General features: G+C 49.9%; 8 protein-coding genes across 8 annotated transcripts; 5 read left to right on the plus strand and 3 right to left on the minus strand.

Annotated features, from left to right (window-relative positions):
• Positions 1-974: 974 nt before the first annotated feature.
• BO79DRAFT_205144 (uncharacterized protein) lies at positions 975-3,572 on the minus strand. The gene has a single exon (XM_025681836.1). The coding sequence runs from the start codon at positions 3,526-3,528 to the stop codon at positions 1,264-1,266; it is 2,265 nt and encodes a 754-aa protein (XP_025534072.1). The 5' UTR covers positions 3,529-3,572; the 3' UTR covers positions 975-1,263.
• An 875-nt stretch (positions 3,573-4,447) lies between these two features.
• On the plus strand, positions 4,448-4,995 carry BO79DRAFT_241322 (uncharacterized protein; the record flags this gene model as incomplete). The annotated part of the gene is made up of 5 exons (XM_025685106.1): positions 4,448-4,535; positions 4,613-4,679; positions 4,715-4,780; positions 4,818-4,864; positions 4,902-4,995. Exons 1-5 carry the CDS (start codon positions 4,492-4,494, stop codon positions 4,993-4,995), a joined length of 318 nt encoding a protein of 105 aa, XP_025534073.1. The 5' UTR covers positions 4,448-4,491.
• A 1,824-nt stretch (positions 4,996-6,819) lies between these two features.
• Positions 6,820-7,890, plus strand: BO79DRAFT_161391 (ATG3/ATG10 family protein; the record flags this gene model as incomplete). The annotated part of the gene is made up of 4 exons (XM_025679023.1): positions 6,820-6,972; positions 7,203-7,328; positions 7,398-7,616; positions 7,669-7,890. 4 exons carry the CDS (start codon positions 6,820-6,822, stop codon positions 7,888-7,890), a joined length of 720 nt encoding a protein of 239 aa, XP_025534074.1.
• Positions 7,891-7,966: 76 nt separating this feature from the next.
• BO79DRAFT_161389 (U2 snRNP complex subunit MSL1) lies at positions 7,967-8,675 on the minus strand (the record flags this gene model as incomplete). The annotated part of the gene is made up of 3 exons (XM_025679022.1): positions 7,967-8,266; positions 8,323-8,536; positions 8,599-8,675. 3 exons carry the CDS (start codon positions 8,673-8,675, stop codon positions 7,967-7,969), a joined length of 591 nt encoding a protein of 196 aa, XP_025534075.1.
• A 266-nt stretch (positions 8,676-8,941) lies between these two features.
• On the plus strand, positions 8,942-10,506 carry BO79DRAFT_212041 (WD40 repeat domain-containing protein). Its single transcript, XM_025683129.1, has 4 exons — positions 8,942-9,258; positions 9,318-9,904; positions 9,975-10,215; positions 10,273-10,506. The coding sequence occupies exons 1-4, from the start codon at positions 9,036-9,038 to the stop codon at positions 10,311-10,313; spliced, it is 1,092 nt and encodes a 363-aa protein (XP_025534076.1). The 5' UTR covers positions 8,942-9,035; the 3' UTR covers positions 10,314-10,506.
• Positions 10,507-10,715: 209 nt separating this feature from the next.
• BO79DRAFT_291353 (lipase family protein) lies at positions 10,716-12,226 on the plus strand. Its single transcript, XM_025688984.1, has 2 exons — positions 10,716-11,051; positions 11,104-12,226. Exons 1-2 carry the CDS (start codon positions 10,782-10,784, stop codon positions 12,073-12,075), a joined length of 1,242 nt encoding a protein of 413 aa, XP_025534077.1. The 5' UTR covers positions 10,716-10,781; the 3' UTR covers positions 12,076-12,226.
• Positions 12,227-13,082: 856 nt separating this feature from the next.
• Positions 13,083-17,654, minus strand: BO79DRAFT_291354 (WW domain protein). Its single transcript, XM_025688985.1, has 4 exons — positions 17,548-17,654; positions 14,806-17,385; positions 14,149-14,755; positions 13,083-14,078 (listed from the first exon to the last, which is right to left on the minus strand). Exons 2-4 carry the CDS (start codon positions 17,331-17,333, stop codon positions 13,539-13,541), a joined length of 3,675 nt encoding a protein of 1,224 aa, XP_025534078.1. The 5' UTR covers positions 17,334-17,385; positions 17,548-17,654; the 3' UTR covers positions 13,083-13,538.
• BO79DRAFT_278896 (uncharacterized protein) lies at positions 17,448-17,979 on the plus strand (the record flags this gene model as incomplete). The annotated part of the gene is made up of 1 exon (XM_025687935.1): positions 17,448-17,979. A coding segment is annotated over one exon (532 nt), but the record flags the coding sequence as incomplete, so codon positions are not given.
• Positions 17,980-18,324: the final 345 nt, after the last annotated feature.

The raw sequence follows: 18,324 nt of genomic DNA on the forward strand, positions 1-18,324 counted from the left end.
AAAAAAAAAAAAAAAAAAAAAAAACCTACATATTACAAGTAATGTGAGATAAGACCGAAGGGAAGAAGGTTTTAACCCTTGCGTTGAGCGTCTTCCCAAGCACATGTGGTTGCTTCAAGTATTTTGCTTCAATATTATGCATGCAAGATGTAAGCTCCCCACCCGTGGGTACTATGGATTGAGAATCATTGCCGACTGTTGGGGGGGGTGGTTGTCTGCGGCTCCCCGATTTACACAGTAGTTACTCCATACTAGATAGATAGTTAATTAGGAGGGAAAACTTTGTGTGTACGATTAGCTAATATGTACTACACGTAACTAGTTAGCTGCTGGAATTCTTGTTGAAACTAAGTTCTCAGATAACTCACTAGTGGCATGTTTGTTTCGTCTCGTCAAGATCTGGATACATCTATCAGATGTGTAACATCTTCTTTGGAACTGCTTGCTTACAAGTAAGAAGATAGTTACCGACCTACTCCCTGTATGCATGCAGCTTTCGCTCGGGCTGGGTTCGACATATGCCAGGTGGTCTCGGTCGTTTGGGCGTCTTCCGCCTTGGATTGCGCGCTTGATTGTAAGCATGCCCGATCCTTTTGGATCACAAGGTTAGACTAGCCAGCCTAGCTAACTGGGTATGAATGCACGGACACCGCCAGATCTTACTTGACTCAGTCCCCATTTAATGATGATGATGATGGAGAAGGGGTCTCACCGCTACATTTGCTGTTTCGGACTGTTGGGCTAGATGGCAGCTTATCGCGGCTATCTAATACTACTTGGCGCTGATGAAGTGTTCACACGATACAGGAAGCCCGCAAAGCGGGGATAGATTGATGAGTATACGTTGCTTTTCTCCTTGTCCACTCCAAGATATGTACAAGCGGAGGGAAGGATCCAATATAGTTAATAAATCAAATGTCAAACAGTAAACACGAACAAAAAAAAGGGAAACGCCTAGACTTTCCCGCGCCAGTCGAACTCTGATATAGTACTATATAAAATGAAGCACAAACAATCATCCAGGTTACCAAATGGGTATTTGTAAAGCAGTGGAAACGAATGAATAGAAGAACCAAGACCAAGTTGGCGCCGTAAAGGAGATATCCGCCCGCTAGACTTCAAAGTGGAAACCCCGGCACCGAAGCAGAAGACTAATCGGAAAAGAAACATTTCGAAAGGGAATGGTGGCATATCATGCAGGTGGAAGGATGCTGCCAAATAGTGACGCACAAGTGAATGAGAAAGCTGGAAAAAGCCATTGCATCAACGAAAGATAGTTGGTGAAGCGGCCTTGTAAAGATCTGGATGTTTAGCATGCCTCGTCAGCCTCTTCCGCTGACTTTCAATACTTCGGCTCCTAGTTCTTCCTCTGAACTGTCCAGATACCGGTCTCCCTGTATCCAAGCCTTTCACGCTCTCTGGGATTGGCACGTGAAGTGCATCAATATTTGGCATTGGTAGCCACGCAGTGCTCATCGTGCTGCTGCTACCCGGCACGTCGTGCTCCGTCACTGTAGTCATGGGCTGTTTCCAGCTTTTCTCCGATGAAGCTAAGAATGCTCCGACATGCTCCCATTGGGGGTATTGATGAGGTATAGCATCTGCAGAGGCAACTGACAGGCCAGGAGAGGCATTATCGAGGCTCCTCAATTGGTGGCAATATTGAGAGTAGGGCATTGTATGCCGATATTCCGGAGGAGTCGCGAATGAACCGCTCCTTAGGCGCGGTTTGGGGGGCATCGGTCGGAGGTCATGACACATTGACCATCTGTGGGACGGCCAGCCATAGCTGTCAACTCTGGGCCTTGCCCATGGACCCTGAAGGCTTGAATGACGGTGTACCGAGGGCTCGTAGCCAAGTTCTGGGCTGTTCCTGGCATCCAAAAGCCCGCGGTCCCTTGAATTACCATTGAATGTGAATCTGCGGGCCACTGCAGGTTGGTGTGTGGATGTGCGAGAATCAGTCGATCGTCTAGTGGAACGAACGGAGGCTGCGGAACTATATCCACTGTCAACCGTTCCATGAGCACCTTGGAGTTCTTGATGCCCGTGGTCTCGGAAGGAACGTTCAAGCTGGCGGACAAACCATTTCTCCTCATCAGCGACAGAGATACCTTCATCTTCTGTTTCACTACCACGAAGTTTGTACGGTGTTGAGATTGCTGGAGATCTCTCGAAAGAAAATGGACTTGCAGGGTGATCGTCAGGCTTTCCCACTTCAGTAGGTGGAATCTGTAACTTTGGAACACGGGCAGTATCATTACATGGAACCGGAGCATAGTCTTGGATGTTTGAGATATCAAAGCTGGTTAGATCAACTTTTTCAAGTGCGCTGTCCCGGACGATCTCAGCTTTCCGGGATTGCTCAATTGCACTCTCAGAGGCATAGTCCTGGATGTTCGATAGATCAAAGCTGGTTAGATCCACTTCATGTCCGCTGTCTTGCACAATCTCAGCATTGTGGGATTGCTCGTCTGCACTTTCAGAAGCTAACTGCGGCTTCTGATCCATATGGTATGGCACCTTGTGGGTATACTGCTGGGGCTCTCCCGGCTTCGTATCAAGCGTGTGAATGCCAGTAGGTTCAGGATTCGGGCTGTTGGGACGGTTCAATCGAGTCCTGTCACTGGGGCATGGAGATGCAGAACCATTTACCACACGCAATGATCCCAACTTGAGAGCCCCTAAATGAGTATATTCGAACTCATTGGGTGTTGCTGGACGGAACTGGGTAACCGGACTAGGTGATCCAGCAGCATCTTCGTAACCGGATGGTAACGGCCTTGGAAATGCAGATGTCTCGTTCAAATAGTTGAGTGACATCGTGGGTTCCCGTACAACTGGTGATGATAATCTTCGGGCTGTATCTCTTGCTGGCCTTCTTGTTGCGATCCCGGGCCGTGTTAGCAGCGATCGTCGACGGATGAGAGAAAATCCTTGGCTGTCTACCCTGAATAGTGTATTAGAAGACGTTGCCTCTTCGATTGTACTATGATGCATAGTACTTTGCGCCCTCTGAGGTGTGGTGTGCGCAGAATACGCCCGTCTTGGTCGCGGTGGCCGTGCCATCAATGGTTGTGCTCGACTTGGGAGGGTTGTTGCCTGAAAGCTATTGTGTCTGGAAGAACGGCGAGAGACTTGACCGCTCATAACGGGATCTGGCATAGGAACGGTAGGAACGGGCGAGTACAGACTAAAATCATCTGGCTCTTTGACCATAGACTGGCATTTCCGGGCCCTGCTGAGAGTGGGCCATGGCTCCCCAGGTCGATAGGAGGCAGATGGAAGAGACTGCGACCTCCTTGTGCATACATCAGGCTCGGGGGCCTTGAGGGAGATGGAAGTTCCGGTCCAAGGGTCTTGCCAAGCAGTACAAGCAGGGCATTCTATAGGAGAGCTGGTGCCGGAAGTTTGACGAGATGCGCGGAAGCTGTTTGAAGCTAGCGTTGCCCTATTCGGAGGCGGTTTTGAAAGCCGATTGGTGCGGCGACGCTTTTCTTTGCTCTGTACTGAAAGGTAGCCTCCCATGGCTTCCTTCTTGAGTGAAAACCGGAGTGAAGGTTTCAGAAGAACCTGATCCTCTCACCTAAAGGTGCGAGGCCGACATGGGCAGGCCGCAACGTCAAACAATTCAACAAATGGCGTCCAGTGGCTGATAAACAAGTTCACTTCAGGGTTTAATCCGGTAATGCCATAACAGTGGTCAATCCCGCAGAAGAAACTTGGGTACCAACGAGGCTGGAAGCACCAGGCTCCTGCCTTTGAGGTAAATAGGCCGAGGGAAGGTTTCAAAAACTTTCGACGACGTCAACCCCGGGTTGATTTGAAAGACTTAGTAGAACACGCAGAGGAAACAAGAGGAAGTTGTTGGACGGGACTGGTTCGAGCTTTCGCCCGAAGCGCTGGACTTGCGACGCCTCAAGCTGGTAAAGAACCAGAAGAGCGTATTTAGAAAATGGGGCAAAAAAGCAAAGACGGCCGACTATATAGGTAGCGAGAGGGAAGCGCTACCCAAAACGAAAAGACAGGACAATGAACTGTTGTAATAAAAAGGAAATACAGCACGGGCGGAATCAGCCACGTCCAACTAGTGGGTTTCCTCCCTCCTGATTTGTTTTATACGGCAGATAGGCAGACAAAATGGAGATGTCAGGAGAAGAGGTACTGAAAGAGTAGTAGTGGAGGGTGGAAGACGACGAAACCAGGAGTGGTGGAGGATGTATTATGCAATAGTAGAACAAAGGAGGTACAAGAAGGGGAAAAAAAGAATATTATCAGATTACCGCAATCCCTGGTCGGCCAGATAAAGATGGGAACAAAAAGGAATAAAATAAAAAGAAGATAATAAAAAAGAAAAGAGATTTAAAACCAAATCAAGAATAAAAATCAAAAACACGGGGTTGAATGGGATGAAGCGGATGGAAAAGAAAGATAGATTAAGAATCGTAGCTGGGGTAAGTAAGGGAAATCAGATACATAAGTGGAGTGGAGATGGACTGGGCTGCCATGGTTGAGGATGCACGAAAGACACCAGAGTGACGAATGCGTTTATCCACAGGCAACTGTAGCTCTCACGGACAACGGAATGGGGAACGAGATAATGGATCGGCAGGTTGCAGACGGTCGGAAAAGGGAACCAGCTTCTGACAAGATCATTGTGTAAGAGCGAGAGACCGTGTGTGTGGATGTGGATGTGGATGTAGATGTGGATAAGGGTGTCAGAGTAAATGGAGCTAAGAAAGAGCAAACACACCCGGACATTATTCACCAGCCAGCCAAGGTACCATCCAATTTTTCTTTACCCTCTTCGACAATAGGAATTGGAGAAGGATGTGTGGATGGAGCCATGGGAATGGACGGTCAAGTCAGCCTTGGACTGGCGTGGCCATTTCAGAACTCAGACTTTCGGACACAACGCCATCCCTGAAAGCGGACAAGTCAAAGCAAGAATTGCACCGGCGATGCCCGCTAGAAGCACCCAAGAAAAAAAATTAATTAATTAACAAAATTAAAATAATAACCATACCTAATACTAAAAAGAAGGCAAGAAAGGGAAACGAATGAATGCATGAGGAGGGAGGGGTATCAAGGGTATCATTCTATTCCGTAGTAACTAAAATCAGTAATTTTGTTTACTACTGTAGATTGTTAATTCAGTTGTCTACTTTCGTTGAGCTATTATTTCATTCCGTACGTAGGTCGATTGATTATTCTTTTCCTCATGATTATCATTCACGGATTATGATCATACCATGCATCGTCGGATGTTTGTCTGATGTGTCTGCAGTTATCTAGTTAGTTATTAGCTATTTAGCAGCTAGTTTAGCTGTACATCTATCTACTTACTTAGTATCTCATCGCTATCCTTTAGGGGGACTGGCAGAAGCTCACCCTACCAGTTATGGATTAAACAATTTTTCTTAGTTCGACCCTCATTAGGATCGCATTTGGATCGCCAGGACCATCGTCTGTTTTAGCTCCAGCCGTGGATCCCTCCAGGGGTGGAAAGCTTGATGACGATGGAGCCTTGATTGGTGCTGGGCTGGCCGCAAGCAGAACTAGGCGACTAGTTCTTCCTTCCGGACCTTGGTCAGTGAAAGTAGTCAGGATGTTACGGAGGAGAATGCTGTTCCCGCCTCTCCGAGTTATGGATCCTTGGTTCTTGACCACCACCTCCTCCTCCTCCTCCTCCTCCTCCTCCTCCTCCTCCACCACCTACGGGATAGAAGAAGCTGAAAGAATCGATCGCATCCCGTCTTTGGTTAATAATATCTAATGTATTCTACTCCGTACGTCCCGATGCTATCCTTGAGTACTCCGTACTTCCCATTCAATCGCACAAGTAACCTACTCCGGACATGTGTACTTTTTTGACTTTGGACTACTTGAGCATTTTACTATACTACTATACTACTACCATTAGCCACCGCCACCACTACCACCATAGCCTCCTATTGAACAACTGGATCGTAAGTTAGTCTGCACGCAGTACTTCGGTACTACTGCTGTTGTTAACTGACTAGTTAGTTAATTTACTAGTCAAGTTAGTTGTTCGGCTCTAGTTTAGTCATGTCGGTATTTTAGCGTCGTTTAGATTGTTCTGCCTAGTTTCCACCGCTTCCCCGCCCCGCCCTCCGTCTGTCAATCCGTGTTCATTCAGTCAGTCTCATGAAGTAAGAGTAAGAGTACGTATACTACAGTAGTAGTAAAGGGAGATGGCTGGGGGAAGTAAGAGTAGTATCATGATTATGCGGTTCTAGTAGGACCTGTCTGTCAGCATCGACAGCACCGACATCAGCTCCAACACCCCCCCGCACTGTCCATCTTCCGGATTGATCTCTCTTCTCAAACATTCAAATTTACCCTTTCCATTATCGGTGTATCATAGATGGGTCAAAGATTCAGAGATAGAAACCCCTTCGAGTCAGGTCATCTCCGATTGAGTCCTTCTTGGTTCCATGGTTCCATCTTTTACTGCTTTGGAAACCTTTCCCGTTCCGGCGCTCGGCTCGCTCCCTCCTGGTCGGGTCATCCGAAAGCTCCAGCTAGACACTACTTACTCGTTAGATGTCCCGCCCGCAGTTGCGACGTAAAAAAAAAATCAGAAAAGAAAGAAAGGAAAAGAAAAAAAAAAAATTACTGCAAGCAACAGGAGAGGGTCTCCAACCCGAGAACGGACTGGTTAGTCAACCCACATCCCTCACGAACTGGATCGCTGTCCTCTGGGGCGTACAGAACCAGTGTTTCTGCAACGCAGACGCTTCTGCAGCGCTTGTCTGTCGGTCAGTGGTCGGATTACACCGCGTCTTTACCAGTCGTATGGCGTCTTCTCTTTCCAGTCGACCGACCTTATCGGGGTTTCCTTTGCTCACTGCCGAGGAATTTGAAACTGCCTGTCACGCCTTTCTAGATCGGATTCACGTGGTGGATGATACCAAGGTGGGATGGTCCTCCATCCGTCTCGATCAGCGGGTAAGTTAGTTGCCTCGCTTCATGTCGTTCGACTTTGTTCCACCCTCCTTCTCTTGTTGCCTGTCGCTTGCGGGAAAGTATGCTTGAAATATGCGCGACAGAGATTCGAACATTGGTTAGGAAGATGGACCTGAACTATACACTTCCTTTCTCCTCCCCTTTCTTTCTTTTTTACCTCTTTTCTTCACCCCTCCCCCCTACTACTCCCCACTTTCAGCTAAATTCATTAGGCAACCGGGCCCATCTTGAGTATTGCAAGGGATATCGGTCATGTGGGTACTCGTGATCGCGACGAGCCCCTCCCGGACCCAGAGATGATCGAAGAACTACAGTGGGAGGCCTCGGAAGAAGATCCCGTCCGTCGAACTGGAACCCCTTTCCATTGCGCTCTCTCCATTCTACGAGCATCGTCTAACATCAAACAGGAAGCTCTCATTCGTGCGCCCGAGACGAGGGTCCGTTTACAGGTAACCTATTATATTCTGCTTTCTCCCACGTACCACGTCCCTGTCTTGTATTTCCAGTTACGGCAAGACAACCATCCGGGGCCGCTGGGAATTGACGCGGTCTACCAACACCTGGTACCGGAACAATACAGAAAGGAACTCCAGAGCATTGGCATCATGGGTGGTATTAGTTTTGGCGTATGTGCAAGATCTCGAATCCCTAGCCCAAGCTGGAGCTTATGCTTCGTAGTATCATCCAGACTCCGGAACTCCAGCGTTTTTCGTTCATCCATGCCAAACAACGGATGCGATGAGGCACATTGCAGGACAGCTCTGTCTCACTCCCGAGACTTATCTCATGATTTGGCTCGGGTTGGTGGGTAACCGTCTCGGTCTTCAGTTGCCAAAGGAACTCTTCACAGTCGAAGGCATGAAGACATTCCAAGGCACTGCGTCACACAGTTTAGATTGATCCAGAGTACTTCCTCCCCTCTCAGGTTGGATCCCCCTGGCCTGGCCAACGTATTCCCGGTACATAAGCGAAGCAATTAATCTTCATCCGACGAAGCTTCCATTGGCACATCACTGTCCTCGTCCATAGGGGCTTCCTCTTCGTCGCTCTCCTCCTCACGAGGCCGTTTGACACCTTGGCCTGCTTGAGCTTCTCCATTGACTTCTCCGCTGGGCTTCGACGGCAAAGCCGCCGATCCTGGGGGCCCGCTAAATATCGATTTCTGGAGCTCTGTGAATGCTCCCGTGGTTTGACCGGCAGATGTTGTAGTAGGCACATTATACGTTCCGCGCAGCCGGGCAATGACGTCCGAGGGACCCTTAGCATACACAATTTTCTATATTCCCGAGTCAATGAGCGAGGAACAACCGCACTGCGCTAGCAAGAACATACCATTTGTTTGCCGAAAAACTCAAACCCCTGGAGGGCCCGCATAGCCTGTGTGCTAGCCTGGACATCTTTAAAAACAATATGGGCCTGACCGCGCATCTTTTGGGTCTTCATGGCAACAACATCGAGAACGGTGCCGTAGGTTGAAAAAAGCATATAGAGGGATAACCGTAGGTCATGCTTGCGCAGCTTGTCTGGGAGATTGGTACAATACAAACTGCAAAATGGGATCAGTCAGGGTGCCCGCATTAGATTTAGAAAGTAGTATCCAAGACTTACGTTTGGTTAGGCAGTCCGGTGGCTGAAGCGGGTTTACCTTGACCACCACCGCGCGTTGGAATCACCCTGGTTGCCATCACTGCAGAGCGACAAAGAAAACCCGAGGGGAAAATAGAGCAGCTTCCCAGCAATACCTCGAGCAAAAGACCGAAAAGAACACCCCGTCCAGGGAAGGAAGCCAATGGAAAGTGAAACCCGAAGATAGCACAGCTTGTGATGCGAATGAAGTTGAACCTGGATTGAGCGCGAAAGGTCATGTGACATATTATCTAATCATGGCCAAATCCGCCCGCGTCATCGTTCGGGGCCTAGCTTGGCTGTGGTATACTGCCCACCATTCCCCCTCCCCCTTTCCGGTTGGTAACCATCATACTTTACCTCAATTCTACTCTTTCATTCACACGGCAGTAGAGAGCTCCTCCTGTCGTCTACTCGCCATGGCCGCTCCCGAAGCTCACCACCTCTTCCATAACCCAATTGCCGATCATTCTTTCTCTCCGGATAAGGCGACCCTTGCAGTTGCGCGGGAAAGCAATGTGGAGCTTTATCAGAAGTCCGGCAACAAGTTCTCGTTGACCGATGAACTCAAGGGCCATGAGAAGACTGTGACTGGAGTGGATATCGCTCCCAACAGTGGACGTATTGTTACCTGTTCTCAGGGTAAGTTATCCTCATCCCCTTGTCCTGCAATAGTCCCGTCTAAGTGACCATGGGAACAGACCGCAACGCCTACGTCTGGGAACGGACCCCCACGGGTTGGAAGCCAACGCTGGTTCTCCTTCGGATAAACAGGGCTGCTACATTTGTACGGTGGTCACCTTCTGAACATAAGTTCGCTGTTGGATCTGGTGCTCGCGTGATCGCGGTGTGCTATTTTGAAGAGGAGAATGACTGGTGGATCTCGAAGCACTTGAAGAAGCCCATCCGCAGCACTATTACCACCCTTGCTTGGCATCCAAACTCCGTTCTCCTGGCTGCGGGGTCGACTGACTCTCATGCCCGGGTGCTTTCCAGCTTCATCAAGGGTGTCGACACCCGCCCGGAGCCCAGCGCCTGGGGTGAACGGCTCCCCTTTAACACAATTTGTGGTGAATTCCTGAATGACTCGGCTGGTTGGATTCAAGGTGTATCCTTCTCTCCTAGTGGAGATGCACTTGCCTTTACTGGCCATGATAGCAGTGTCACCGTCGTATACCCTAGTGCGCCGGAACAGCCGCCTCGGGCGATGTTGACCATCGCTACTCGTCTTCTGCCTTTCAACAGTCTGATTTGGAACGGCGAGAACGAGATCATCGCCGCAGGCCACGTATGTCTCCAAAAAATTCAACTTCAGCAGATGATCCATTACAAAACATATCCCTAACAGGCATTAACAGGATTGCGAACCGTACCGCCTTCGCGGTGACGAGAACGGATGGCAACTTGCTGGGACCATTGAAAGCAAGGCAGGGCCGGGTGCTGGGAGCGCTCGCGAGGAGTCTGCTCTTAATATGTTCCGCCAAATGGACCTCAAGGGACAAACCCAAGCCGACACCCAACTTAAGACTACGCATCAGAATACTATTAGCACCGTTAGGGTCTACGAGGAGGCCGACGGCGTCGTCCGCAAGTTCAGCAGTAAGAATTACTCCCCTGATAAGTTATTCTGTGGTTGCGCTAACTTTTGAATAACAGCGAGCGGAGTCGATGGCCGCGTTGTTATCTGGACCATCTAGACAACTATTCGTTGTGCTAAATGTGCTAGACTTAGCTCAAAGGCTCCTGCATATTGAATGCATTGGATCCTTTACTGCGTCACAAGAATATGGAGCTTGGAAAATAGCTTCAGGTAAATAGAATCTGACCATTTCATGTACACACAATAAATAACAAGGGTACTTGAAGTGCTTCGTATTTGATGGCCCTTCATATAATAACAATTCAACTGCTAGTTAACTACCCTATAAGCCGTAGTGACTAATTCGTGACGGCGTAATATGTAGGTATGATCGTCCCGTAACTTTACGCAAGGATACGTACATCGTGACCGACTCCGCATCACGGGGTCAAGTCAGGGTTCCCCAGATTCTCGACGTCACGGGTTTACCAAGTCTCTCTTCGCTTTCTGAAGTTTCAACCACGACTCTTTCAGCTGCTGCACCGCAGCAGATACTACCAAAGACGATGAAGAAACACTCAGCGCTATGATAGCTCTTAATGTGTTGTTCAATTCCTACTCCTTAATCCTCACCTACTTCTCCTTTTTCTTGCCGATTCGCGCATTCATTCGCCTAGAAACGGACCACATACCTTCAGGTCAGGATTTACGCCCCATCCCCGAGGAGACCTACAACTCTCTGGATGAGCTAGCGCGTGTGGTCGATGTCGCTTACTGCGTTGGCAGCACTGGGCTTCAGAAGCCTTTTCAGTGCCTGAGCCACTGCAGTGACCTCAAGGGGTTTGAGTTAATAACCGTAGGTTGTCCTGCCGTGAGCAGGAGACTTTGAATGATTAACATTTAGCTAGACATGGAATACTGGGCCGTTTCTTTCGGACTCTTGTGGATACATAGCGGTTTCGCACTCGCCGTCACCTAACCGTATCATTGTCGCTTTCCGTGGCACCTACTCCATTACCAACACGATCGTTGATTTATCTGCCTACCCGCAAGCCTATGTGCCGTATAACTTCGGACATAAAGATGGAAAGAATGAATCAAGCTGTTACAATTGCACTGTCCACGCCGGATTCTTCACATCGTGGCAGAACACACGCTCGACGATCCTCGACCACGTTGCAGCCGCAAGGGAGCAATACCCCAACTATGAACTGGTTCTAGTTGGCCACTCGCTTGGTGGGGCAGTTGCTGCGCTGGCTGGTATTGAGATGCAGCTGCGAGGCTGGGAACCTACGGTGACGACATTCGGAGAACCGAAGGTCGGAAACAAGGCCTTTGCCGAGTTCCTGGGTAAGATATTCCGGTTGGACGAGGACTCCGCATGGCGGTTTCGCAGGGTCACGCATGTTTATGACCCTGTGCCTCTCCTACCACTGGAAGAATGGGGGTATGCGATGCACGCGGGAGAAATCTTCATCTCCAAGGAAGATCTTCCCCCATCAGTGGATGACGTTCACTTCTGCGAGGGCCCTCACGATGCACGATGCATATCAGGGGAGGGAGGTGAAATGGCCTTGGCGGTCGCTCTTCATGGATCGGCGTCTCTGGCTGCAGATGCGAAGTCGCGGGCTGGCTGGGCTGACGCTGAATCAACCGAGCAGCACGATATGCCAGACGGGCATACTTCTCAAGCACCCTTGCACGTGCAGGAAAGTGCCATGAAACACCGAGGCTTATTTGATTTGCCTAGACGACTTATCCCGTCTAGATACCACCTGTGGGAGCTCTTATTCTCCCATCGGGACTACTTTTGGCGGGTTGGGCTCTGTGTTCCTGGTCGTGACCGGGCAGGCAAGGGGTGGTGGGCGTCGGATTCGTAGTCCCGATATTCTTATTGACGACGAAGAGACGACGCAATCATACATGGCTGTAGGAACGAGTGCACGTATGAAATATTGGTGGATTCGATTCATATCCTAAGTATAAGCGAGTCACAAATGCAGCAGTACAGCTAGCTAGATTCTATGAAATCATAACCCCCCTAAAACAATCCTCTCGAAGTCCGCATTCGATGGGCTGAGCTGAGCAAAATAAGCACAAGCACATGATCCACAACACAAGCAAGGGTCACGAGTAAAACCGAACCCGATCTGCAAGCCACCTCCAATCCCCACAGAATAACTTAAAACCAATCTCATCACCAGACAGCGGGGGACATCCCAATGAACTGAAACCGCCGCATAGTGGAAAACGCTCAAAAAGATGGTTCTGAAACCGCATGACAACTGAATTTCACCCTTCCATTCATGCATAATATGGCTTCCCTGCGTCGAACTTCAGTCATATCTTGCTTATTGCATATCTATGTATCTATGTACTCATATCACATTAAGTCGCTCATTAAGTAGCACTTATGATTTGTGATGTCATGCGGGCCCTTTCGATGAATATACAAAAGTATTAGTAAAGATATTTATTCATGTATGCATGTGTGACCTCAGCTAAGCCTAATACTGGGTTCAACGTGACACTACTACTACTAGTAGTAGTTGATGCAACATCCCCTCTAAGAAGACGAGTTCATACTATAGAATGACTATCGTCATAGTACATACATATATGAAATATATATATATATTGTGGGCCTGCAGTTGCATCATGGACATCGGTGCCTTACTTTGCGTCCTTATGGGATGTTTAGTACTAGTATTGATTGAATGTTGTGTATAATGATGGGATGGTTGAGTAGGAAATTGGATATTTCTTTGATTATTAATATTATTTTTTCCTGTGAAACTACTAGGATGCCTGATTAGTACGCTGTACGGGATGTAGGCGTGTATTGATGAGGTATGGGTCGTACAGAATATATTTATTTGCATATCATGTGATTTCATTTCTGAATTTTGCAACAAACATCCTAACTAGGTATATCCACAAGAAGTTATATACAGAGCTGAGTGGATGGTAGTATGTCTATTTGTGTTCGGTTTGACAATATAGAGAGGCAAGTGTGGGGAGGGACTGGGTGACTACTTGTCCACAGGCGTCGAATGAGAGAACGTAGAGTGTTATCCGTTGGGATACTTGGAACATGCTTGTGTTGTGACAAAGAGAAATCAGGAAATAGCATTGCTAAGGATATCGATGCGTTTGCTGCTACAGATTCTGGGCGGGACAGGTATGTTGAATAAGAGAAGACAACGGTACGAAAGAAAGTAGAGAAAAACTGGACAAAGAGGAAGAAAACAAAAGATCAGCATAACAGAGGTAGAAAGAAAACAGCTCAAAGAAAGAGGGAATCCAATGAGGGCATCAATCATAACACGTACTTCAAGTGTCATCACTTTCCTGGCTCCAAGCTCGGAACAATCACAGGCCCATACTTGACCACAGCGCCAAATGTCCCATCGCCCTGCACCATATAGTCCACCGCAAGGTTCAACTTCCCACTTCCTTGGCCTGGATGGCCGTACATCGTGTTGACGACATCCGGATCGTAGGCAACAATAGCAACATAGTTTCGACGACCAATCAGCTTCCGGTGTTCACGAGGCTGTCCGGTAACATCAGACTGGAACAGCTCCAGCATGTCTTCCTTAGTATCGGTAGGCTTCGAGGGAGTCGAGCGCTGACCGTTAGCTGGGACATATAGGGGTTTGTTGCTACCATGGAGAAGCTTGATGACATATGACGGTGGAGGGTTGTTAACCACTGGTGACGATATGAGTTGATACATGGTTTTATGGTTGGAGGGGAAAGACGGATCATGCACGAGTCCAGCACCACAGGCGTTGACGGCGCCCGAAAGGAAAGTCATGCGGAGCGACTTTTGATGGGCAATGCCCTGGAGGGTGCGAATAAGATAGGTTCGCTCGAGATCCTATCCATGCGGTTAGTCCTGCGGCTGTGATTGTGCACCGATAGTAAATATAGCATGAGGTTACACGTACCTTGGACTCATGGGTCCACTGATCACGCAACTCATCTAAAAGGTCAAGTTCACCGAAAGGGCTGAGGATTCCGCCCATCAGACCGGTTTTGCCCACAGCCCGTTTGACCGAGTCGAACCCTGACCCAACCATGCCCTTGGCTCCGACTACACCGGCCACAGAGCTAGTGACTTTTCCAAGGGCATTATATGCCCCCGTGACTGCCCTCTTCCCCGTAGCGACGGTGTGTGCGATGTGTTCAGCGGTCTCCAGGCGCGGGTAGATAATTGGCACTGAAAGCATCCACAAGCAATGCTGCACGGTTGGGGGTAACATGGCAACCTTGGGGAAGATCCCCTGATACGTGGGTCCAGCAATAACCTGGTGAGGATTGCGCTCTGAGCGACAGTCGAGGCCGACGGCAACAACAGCGGGCCCCAGGTATTTGACAAAATGCCAACCAGTGCCGGTGATGGTGAACAGATCGACGTCGCTCTGAGAATTACGGAGCAGATCCAGTGTGGTATGGTGCTGGAACAACAGATACATCTCTATGCCTACTCGTCCAATATTCTTGAACATGTTGGAAAACTGCATGTGCTCTGGGTAGGAACCAAATCCGTCGAAGCTAGCTTCATTAGCATGGGCTCCTGTCGTGTGGGCAAGGCACAGACTTACATATCATGATCATCGATCTGACAAACATAAGGGATCTGAGCAAAGGCTTCTCTAAGATAGGGCTGATCAAAATGGCTCGTATAATAGTGAAAGTAAGCATGAGAGACGTCCTCTTCGTGGGCAGTTGTCCATGGCGTCTTCTTCCGGATTTCCTTCCCACTGAGTGCAAGCCATTGTTTGAGGCATGGAACCTCCTTCCACATCCGATCGGCGTAGATCTGGCCTCCTAGACACAGCTGGGTATGGAATCCTCCAATCTCATTATGCTTCTGCATGATGTCTTTCCACATGAATCCTACACCACCGAGGCGAGATCTCTCGTTGGCATTCACATTCATAGAGAAATCGTTTCCCGAAGTGGTGATGAAGCGCCAACCAGTCTCGTATCGTCCCGCAACTAGAAATTCGTAGCGTGTGCAACCAAGATGTGAGGTGATAGCGTAAGTCCATTTGGCAGGTCCGGCCTCTTCCATACGTAAATCTATTTCGTACCTGTAGAAGGTCCATCGCTGATGAACCGCAATTGGCATGGCTTTAAGCTGACGTGGATTCGGAGACAGATCGACACTCTGGTGAATATGAATGGTGGGAGGCTGTGCGGCATCTGTCACCAAGAGAATGGAGCCTAGCCAGATGCCACGCTCTACGTCCATGTTTGTGTAGCGGAGATAGGGGCCAAAATAGACCCCATTTGTAGGAGCAACCTTGTACATATCGATCCCACTGATTGGAGGGGGCCCCGTAGTGAATCCTGACACAATTGGGGACTGTAAACTCTCAAATCCTGGAGTCAAGGGAAGACCAGGAGATGCCAAGGGTTTACCGAATGTTGATAAAGCGGGCGATGCCAGAGGATGGCTGCTATATACGCTGCCTACCGGGGATAGCGGGGTGTCGTTGAGATTCAGAGGAGTCGGACCCTTGGGGAACTCCCACTGTGTGGACTGAGTCGGGAGGTGGATATAGTAGTATTGACCCGAATTGGGATCGAGATGAGCGATCCAACCTTCTGGTAGCGGTGGAGGTGAGGATGGTGCCACAGATGGCGTTGGTAGATTGCTAACGATGGTCTGCTGCACGATCGCATGATTCCCATTCTGAACTGGAGTTTGAGCGACATTCGGAGGAGAGTATCTCGACTCTTGTGGCTGCGGTTGCATCTGAGGTGGGGGTGACTGCTTCTGCTGCGGCTGCGGCTGCGGCTGCTGTTGCTGCCTTGATTCATTTGCAAATGCTGGGTGATCATGGGCCGACACGAACGGACCAGTGCCCATTGCAGCACCGTTTGCATCATTGGCTTCTTTGGCACCGTTTGCCGGTCCAGCGGTCGCGGGGTGCCCAGTTGACGAACTGGGCTGACTCGTCGATACTGGAGCACGCTGCTTCTCATTCGGATAACCCTGCGATACTACGGGTCCTGGGACACTCGAGTAGGCCGGAGGAGGGGAGGAGCTTATGCGCATTCTTTCCAGATCTTGTTCTAGTGCATTCGGAGGAATCCTGGTGGGTTGAGACGCTGGCTGGGGCTGCACTGACGCCCCTGCAGGCATAGGAGGCGTGGAACTTGTCGGAGGGTTACCTTCGGAAACGACCTCAGCACCTTGATAGACAGTGGGTGGCCCGTGTGGCTGGCTTCCTGGCTGCTCCGTCGGGGTCCATGGCCTTGGGACCGGTGGAGTTGGCTGTTGAATTCTGGGCTGCTGGCCGGCATATTGCTCAGCTCTTCTCTGGGCAGCAGCACTCTGAGACTGAAGTCCTGCTAATGTCGATGTTCCCGCAATTCCCGAGGCGGCATACCGCGCCTCGATATCAGACGTCGCATGCTGCCCTGGCTCAACCACCGGGGTTTCTGGAGGCGGCGGAGAGCCGCGTTGAGCACGAGTCGTCGAGTTTGACGCCGTTGAGCTTATTCGGTTGATAGCATTGTTTGGCGGTTGTAGATTGTGTGCTGCTGCCGGTTTGTTTGAAGCTTGAGGAGGTGGATAGTACTGCTGACGGTGGTCTGGGTACCCGGCCGACTGGGACTGAATGTTTGGGGCTGGAGCTGGGGCTGGAGCTGCCAGGCCCGGCATGCGCTGATGAAGTCGCGAAAATAGTCCTTCGCGGTCCGGAGAGTCCCCTGCGGGGGATTCGGGCAAGGGTTTCGGGACATTGCCTCGTCGCTCAGCTAGAGTGGCCTGCTTGGGCTCACGCAGCCGCAGAGAAGCCATATAATCGGAAGTCTGAGATATGCCGGAGCCAGCCGACATATTGCTGGGAACCGTGGGGGAGTCTCCCAGAGCAGCTCCACCGTGAGATACTGGACTAGAGCCACTCGAACCTGAGCCACGAACATGCTGGGGTCTCTGTCTATCGTCGGGATAGGGCAGAGGGGCGCTATGCGCCGACGCGGGGGAAGGGGTTTCTCGCTTGCCAATGCGCAGCGGTTCAATGACGGGCGAATCGGCCTGCGGTTGCCCCGATGCAGTATTCAGGAAGAGCTCCTCCTGGGAGCGAAAACCCTGACGGCTTGCGCTGGGACGACTCATGCTGTCCTAGGTCTTTGCTGAATAGATTGGAGATCAGTAGAACGGAAGATAGCTAGAGAGAGATGTAAAGATTAGCCTTCTCGAACGAGCAAGAGCGCCCATCCAAGAACGAATGAATGCGACCAGACGAAAAGACGAGGGAAAGTAGAAGGAAGAGAGAAGGGAAAAGGAACAGGAGATAGAGAGGGAAATGCGGGGGAAGGGACAAACGGACTGGAAGTCACTGGTTCTAGTAAGAGAGATGCCGTGTGCCCGGGGGTATCAACGACTGTCGCTCATTCTTCGTCGTTCTTGAAGCCAACCAAAGGACCAACTTGCAATGCAGAGAGAAAGGAGAGAAAGAGGAACAAGGAAGGAAAGAAAGAAAGCAGGAGGCAGCGAGATTCCTCTTGGGCAAAGCTGGTGGCTCGACAGATTAGCCGCCGAGGGGGATGCTGGCGGGCGCATCATTGGCTCAACGCAAAGGCCCCAACGGTGCATGAGGGGCAGCTCTCCGCGAATAATCAGTCGGAAATGGTTGATCTCCTCCTTCACGGGGCTGCAGGTTTGGCCTTCCCTGGACCATGCGATGCCCCAGGGTTGCATGTGGCTGCTACTAGCACCAGGTCTGGCTGTGTGTCGCTTTTCCAACTGCCGGTGGGGACCCTGAGATATACTTAGTAGTCAGTACTTAGTAGTTAGTATCTAGACGGTTTGTCTCTCCCCGAGCATCGGGATCGGCCCGCCGCGGTACCTTAATAATAAACAACTAAGTAACATAGTCCGGATGTGGATCAACGTGCCCACGATGATGAAAAGCATGGGTCGTAATCCCCATCTGGTCATGGTTGGTTTATTATTATTATCATCCTGACTTCGTTCACTTCGTTAAGTCCTATCAAAAATGCTAAAAAAAGGCGCTGGCGTATACGGGCCCCGTCTATATCCGCAATCCAAACCAACTCGAAAAAAAAATTATATATATCCCAAGCTGAGAGTAATCATGCCCAAA

This window comes from Aspergillus costaricaensis, assembly GCF_003184835.1.
Source record: "Aspergillus costaricaensis CBS 115574 unplaced genomic scaffold BO79scaffold_60, whole genome shotgun sequence".
Lineage (NCBI taxonomy): Eukaryota > Fungi > Ascomycota > Eurotiomycetes > Eurotiales > Aspergillaceae > Aspergillus > Aspergillus costaricensis.

Coding starts and splice junctions, on each gene's coding strand:
- BO79DRAFT_205144 (XM_025681836.1), bottom strand. CDS start 3,528: ATGGGAGGCTACCTTTCAGTACAGAGCAAAGAAAAGCGTCGCCGCACC.
- BO79DRAFT_291353 (XM_025688984.1), top strand. CDS start 10,782: ATGATAGCTCTTAATGTGTTGTTCAATTCCTACTCCTTAATCCTCACC. Junction 11,052..11,103: donor AGGGGTTTGAGTTAATAACC/GTAGGTTGTCCT, acceptor ACATTTAGCTAG/ACATGGAATACTGGGCCGTT.
- BO79DRAFT_212041 (XM_025683129.1), top strand. CDS start 9,036: ATGGCCGCTCCCGAAGCTCACCACCTCTTCCATAACCCAATTGCCGAT. Junction 9,259..9,317: donor TATTGTTACCTGTTCTCAGG/GTAAGTTATCCT, acceptor CCATGGGAACAG/ACCGCAACGCCTACGTCTGG. Junction 10,216..10,272: donor CGTCGTCCGCAAGTTCAGCA/GTAAGAATTACT, acceptor TTTGAATAACAG/CGAGCGGAGTCGATGGCCGC.
- BO79DRAFT_291354 (XM_025688985.1), bottom strand. CDS start 17,333: ATGAGTCGTCCCAGCGCAAGCCGTCAGGGTTTTCGCTCCCAGGAGGAG. Junction 14,756..14,805: donor CAGATCGATGATCATGATAT/GTAAGTCTGTGC, acceptor TAATGAAGCTAG/CTTCGACGGATTTGGTTCCT. Junction 14,079..14,148: donor AGTGGACCCATGAGTCCAAG/GTACGTGTAACC, acceptor CCGCATGGATAG/GATCTCGAGCGAACCTATCT.